This window comes from Echinops telfairi, unplaced genomic scaffold, assembly GCF_000313985.2.
Source record: "Echinops telfairi isolate 266 unplaced genomic scaffold, ASM31398v2 ScPeMD7_3;HRSCAF=10, whole genome shotgun sequence".
Lineage (NCBI taxonomy): Eukaryota > Metazoa > Chordata > Mammalia > Afrosoricida > Tenrecidae > Echinops > Echinops telfairi.
In genome coordinates this window covers 26,869,206-26,875,059 of record NW_022103899.1, presented here as the reverse complement: position 1 = coordinate 26,875,059, position 5,854 = coordinate 26,869,206, and the positions used below count along the sequence as shown (strand labels likewise).

Genomic DNA, 5,854 nt, shown 5'->3' with positions numbered 1-5,854 from the left:
CACAACAGTCCATCATTTAATTGTATTAAGCACACCTGTACATAGTTGCCATCAACATTTCCAAAACATTTTCTTTCTACTTGAGCCCTTGGTATCAGGTCCTCTTTTTTCCCCTCCCTTCCCCATCCACCCACCCTTGTGAATCCTTGATCAATTGTATATTATTGTTTTTATTTCACCATTGATTTTAGATCTCTTGTTGTTCCCTTGTCCCTGGGTTTGTTGGCTCCTCTCTCCAAGTCCCCTCTCCCCTGTCCCCCAGGAACCGTTGGTCCTGTCGTTTTTCTTCTTGGGATTGTTTATCCTGCCTATCTTATATAGATTGACATGGCAGAGGAAAAAGGGGGGGGGAAGTCAATGAATAGTTCCAGGTCTGTCTGCTGACCCTTATGAATATTTTCCATTTGAGTCTGATGGAGTGCCTAGCCCTGGCCTCACCCCTCACCCCCACCCCCAGTCCTGTCTGTTTTCAGGATTCCTCAGGGCTTTGTTGCTTTGCTTCCCCTGCTGCTCTGTTGTGCTCTCTTAATGTTACATCCTGGGGGGGCGGTCAGACTGGGCACAGTTCCCGCACTGTGTCTCTGGTGCTGCCTGCCTTAGCGCTGTGGGTCAGTAAGGGGATGTCCTGTCTTGAGGTAGGGCGGACCCTACAGTCCTCTCTCTGTTCATTGGCTGCTCGAGCGGGAATGCTGTCCTCAAAGCTTGGTGGGTCAGGATGCTGTTCTCTCTCTCTGTCTCTGTCTGTCTGTCTCTCTCTCTCTCCCCCCACCTCGCTTGTTTGCTCCTGTGGGGTCTGCTTTCTTAAGGTACTGCTGTATCTGGGCTGTATCTTCAGTGTGTCCTCTGTGGTGCGTTCTTCTGGGGAGGGGTTTGACGTAGCTGGGATGCGGCCAGCCTGACCTTGAAGACCTCTCTGTCAGTTCACTGCTTCATGCCAGTATGTTGTCCTCAAGGCTGGATGCACCAGGTTGAGGCTGGTCCCTCTCTCCCTTTCCTCCTGTGGAGACATGAACAGCACTTTCCCTATGGTAGATTAGTGCCTTGTTCCCCCCAATGCCTTTGGCTCCCCCCAGCCTGCTTTTTTTTGGTCTTGTCCTCCCTGCCCCTCTTTCCCCTGTTTTATATTGGTGTGTGCATCATCGGGCTTGGTCTGTCCCCTGCCTGTGTGCCTCTCCTTAAGTTATGTATTAAATCGTTTTTCTTCTAACCCCACTGTGCTGATTGGACCTACTTCAGTGGACTCATCTTATACTTGGTTAACTTTGCTTAGCATAATGTCCTCAAACTCGTGAACATTTTCTCATAAGTGTATTGGCCATTTGGGTTTACTCCCTGGAGAAATTTCTGGTCAGGTCCTTTGTCCACCTCCTTGGAGGGCAGACTATTAGGGTATTGTATATTTTAGTAATAGGCCTTTTATGTGATGGGCCAGTGTCAAGATCTTCTCCCAGTCTTTGGTTTCTCTTGTGACTCTTGCTTGGTAAAGCACACAGGTGTATTATCCTTAGTATATCCTGTTTGTCAATTTCCGGTTCTTCTGTGTGTCTGTCCTTCCCTCTTTCAGTTAGCCTATGTGTTCCCTGTGCTTAGGTTCTCAGGGGTGCCCCTGTTCCTTTGTTGATGCCCTTAGTAGTCTGGGGTTTTACTTCAAGGTCTGTGTTCTACTTTGTTTGTTCTTGTGCATGGGATGAGATAAGGATCTTGCTTCATTTTTTTCCAGCACCACTTGTTGAAGAGGGCACCCACTTCCCATTTGCTGGTTTTGGGGCCCTAATCGAAGATCTGTTGTCTTTATGCTGCTGGTTTTATTTCTGGGGTTTCTGTTCTTTTCTATTGATCTGAGTATCTGTCATTAAATCAGTACCATGCTTTTTTGACCACTGTGCCTGTGTAGTATGTTTCAAAGTCAGTTGAAGCAAGCCCTCCAACTTTGTCTTTCTTCTTGAGGAGTTCTCTACTAATTCTGGGCTTCTTTCCTCTCCATATGAAGTTAATAGTCAGTTTTTCCATTTCTTTGAAGATGGTTGGTATTTGTATCATTATAGCGCTAAACTTACATAGTTCCTTGGGTAGGATTAACATCTTTACTATATTGAGTCTTCTAACCCTAATCCATGAGCATGGGATAGTCTTCCATTTGTGGAGGTTACGTTTGGCTTCTTGTAGTATTCTGCAGTTTTCCTTGTACAAATCTTTTGGGGTTTTTTGGATAGGCATATCCCTAGGTATTTCAATTTGTGCTTGGCTATTGTGAAGGGCACTGCCTTCTTGATCTCTTCTTCCGTGGTCTTGTCCGATGTATATAGCAATCCAATAGACTTCTATTTGTTGATCTTGTAACCAGTCACTTTTCCATATTCCTCTATCGCTGCCAGTACTCCTGTTGTGGGGCTTTTGCGGTCTTCAATGTATAGAATCATGTAGTTTGCAAATAATGATAGTTTCACCTTTTCCTTCCCCAGACGAATGCCTGTTATGTCCTTTCATTGCCTTATGTTGTTAGCTAAGCCCTCCAGTACGATGTTGAATAGAAGTGGGGATGAGGGGCATCCTTATCTGGTCCCCTTGTTGAGTGGGATTGTTTTCATGTTTTCACCATTTACTTTGACGTTGGCTATTGGGTTTTCATAGATAGCTTGCATTAACTTGATGAATTCCCCTTCCATTCCTATCTTCTTGAGTGTCTTAATTAGGAGTTGGAGTTGGATATTGTCAAATGCTTTTTCTGCGTCTGTTGATATTATCATGTGGTTCTTATTCATTTTCTTCTCAATGTGATGGGTGATGTTGATGGGATTTTGGATGTTGCGCCATCCTGCATCCCTGGAATTTGTCCCATCTGGTCATGATAGATGATTTGTTTAATATACTTTTGTATTCTATTGGCCAATATTTTGTTAAGGATTTTTGCATCAATGTTCATTAGAGATATCGATCGGTTTGTAGTTCTCTCAGAATTGACTCAATGGCAGTGAGTTTTTGAGTTGCCTGCTTAGGGGGTGGGGGGGGTGTCTTTTTGTTCTTCTAGGCTGCCCTGCATTACTACCGTGCGTCACATGAATACTGTGTGCGGATTCACTTCCATAACAATTTTGGAATTGGACTTTAGCTTAACCTTTCGTGCCTGGAGTCGTGGGTTTCATACTCGCTTTTCTTCTATTTCTTTTTGTATACCGAGGGGCTCTTAACTTGTTTCCAAACTAGGCTTCACTCCTTAGAAGCAGACCTGGCTTTCCGAGTGTGTACTGGAGGTTTTCACTCACTGTCCTGTAAATAAGTCAATATCCATCAAATAGAACATGTCCTAAAGCCACGCTTCCTAACCGTGCTACTCCCACAGTGCGTGTCATTCTACTCACATGATTTCCAGATGCCCCCAAACCTGTCATTCTTAAATATTTCCTTTCTGTTAATGTCCACATCTAATCAAGATCCAAATTCTATTGATTGGACCTCTGAGAAGCTTTTGATACCCACCACATTGTTCTCCAGGAGACCGGTGCAAGGCGCCATCTTTTGCCGGGTTACTGAAATGCTTTCCTGATGGCCTTGGTCTGTGCCTTTCTTATCCATCCCTCACGTGGGACCTTTCTGAAAGGTCCTGTTCTGTTCCTACCGACAGCCTTTCAGTTAATTAATGCCATCGGGATTCTTTTTAAAATTCATTCTTTGGAATAAACTCGGTTAATAGTGTGATTATGACTTAGTAAGATCTTTATGACATGGCCCCTGCTTATCTTTTCAATTTACACTCTCACTTTAAACTCTGCTTTAACCTGTAAAACTTTTCACTGCCTCGCACTGGGTGTGTTCCTTCCCGTTCTTCAGGTATTTGTCATCTGAAAGCTAACAGGCCCTGGGGAGGAAGCTGTTGAAGTGGGTGTACAGATAATAAAATTGTGCCTTTGCCATGTACAAGTTTGGAATAAGTGTAGATAGTTGTCCATTCTAGCTCTTCATGTGAGCTGAAAGCAGGAAGATGGGTTGATGATTACACTGCACTCTAATTCTGTGGATGGTCTCTGTCCTGACAGCCTGGGCTTCAACATCGTGCTCTACGGTTTGGGATCTAAGAGAGACTTACTAGAAAGGTTTCGGACCACCATGCTGCAAGATTCTGTTCATGTTGTCATCAATGGGTTTTTCCCTGGAATCAGTGTGAAATCAGTAAGTAATTCTAAATGGTAAAAAGTACATATCCCACTCCAGGTCTCTCCCACCCCGACCCCTGTCCCTCTCACACCCCCATTAATAAAGATGCAACTTTTCATTCTGGAGCATTCCATTGAAAAGACTTATGTTTTGTGTGTGTGTGTGTGTGTGTGTGTGTGTGTGTGTGTGTGTCTTTCTCCTTTTTTGAATTATTTATTGGGGTTGGGTGAAAGTATTCTGAGTAAATCTGCCCTCCATTCACCAATTGAATCACATTTTGTTTTGCGACATTGGTTGAAGTCCCTTCAGTGTAACAGCACCCCTCTTCCCCCTTCCTCCCCGAGTTCCTTGCCTTCTCTCTTCCCTGCTGTTATTCACTTCATAGACCTTCTGTTGCTTGGCAGAAAGTTAATCCCCAGCAGTGGGTTCAGTTCCAGATGTAAAAGGTTATCGGAGGCATGTTTTTAGCCTTCTTATTGGCAGCACTACATAGTACTTACCAGCTTGTGGCTAGAGAGTTCTAACTTAAGATCTCTATCAGCAGATTTCTTATTCTGTAACTGACACATGTTGCCCTTTAGCCTTGTTAACTATACCAGTTATCTCTGAAATATGGGATTATGGAAGGATTGCAGCTCTGTTAGACTTTTAGGTCATTTTGATCTTCTCAAAATGAAAGAAATTAAGTTTAGAGTCTTATAATGTTTTTATCATGGATTATTTTCTCCCCTAATGCTCCAATCCTTTTATCATGTAAAAATTACTTCTTTTGAATGCTAGATATTAAAGAATGTTGTATTCTTTTTTAAAAATGTTCTTAATGTTTTTGTGTTCCTGGTTTTGATTAATATATATTTTTCTAATGTTTCTCATGTTGTTGGGGCTTATTGTATGTGTTTTTTGCTGCCGCCTCATCTCTTTATATCTCTATATTTTTGCTATTCTTTCTTGTTTCTTTTTTTGCCATAATTTAGGGACTCCCCAAACTATTACCCTAAAATAATAATTAAATCTTAAACCCAAAATATTTCCTAAAGTCTTCTTAAAACTGTAAGAGAAGAGGAATCAAAAATAGGGATGGGGTAGGACAAGCTGTTGGGTGAGTTTGATAGTAGTTTAAATTGTTTGAGTACAAAATTGGTGATTATCTGAAGTGTAAAGTCCGCCTAATTCACAATTAAAAATGAAAAACAAAACAACAGTTCAGCTTAACAATAAAGAATGTCTGCCTTGAGCATCACGCCCATTTAAGCTGTCCATGGGATTGAATGTACGACACGTCTCCGAAGGCTAGACAGGAACCTCACGGAGCAGTATGTGCACATTAATCAGCAGGGAGAGAATCTTTGCTCAACTTGAGAAATGTAATTTATGTCACTGAAAAGTACATTTAGAAACATGAATCAGTGTATTATTGCTGTGTGTTGCCTCAACATCAGCAAAAAAAGAGAAAGATTATTAATAATATTAATTATTATTTAGGTCTACTTAAGTTCTGGCAAAAATTTTTTAGTAACAAAAGATTCGGGGTGGGGGGCGGGGGGCGAGAGTTCTGATTGACACCCTGCCTCTTGTTCTTTGTCATCCAGGTCCTGAATTCTATAACAGAAGATGTCCTTGACCATGTGGGAACTTTCCGAAGTGTACTAGATCAGCTAGACTGGACAGTTAACAGGTTTAAACAAGGTAACATGCATATATG

At 42.2% G+C, this 5,854-nt stretch overlaps 1 protein-coding gene across 6 annotated transcripts in view; it reads left to right on the top strand.

The window, feature by feature from the left end:
* Positions 1-5,854, top strand: part of ORC2 (origin recognition complex subunit 2) — a 56,040-nt gene that overhangs the window by 32,009 nt on the left and 18,177 nt on the right. For all 6 annotated transcript variants that reach the window (XM_004701530.2, XM_045295768.1, XM_045295776.1 and 3 more), the window contains 2 exons: positions 4,035-4,167; positions 5,742-5,838. In XM_004701530.2, the coding sequence (XP_004701587.1) occupies positions 4,035-4,167; positions 5,742-5,838 (230 nt within the window). The remainder of the gene's footprint in view (positions 1-4,034; positions 4,168-5,741; positions 5,839-5,854) is intronic.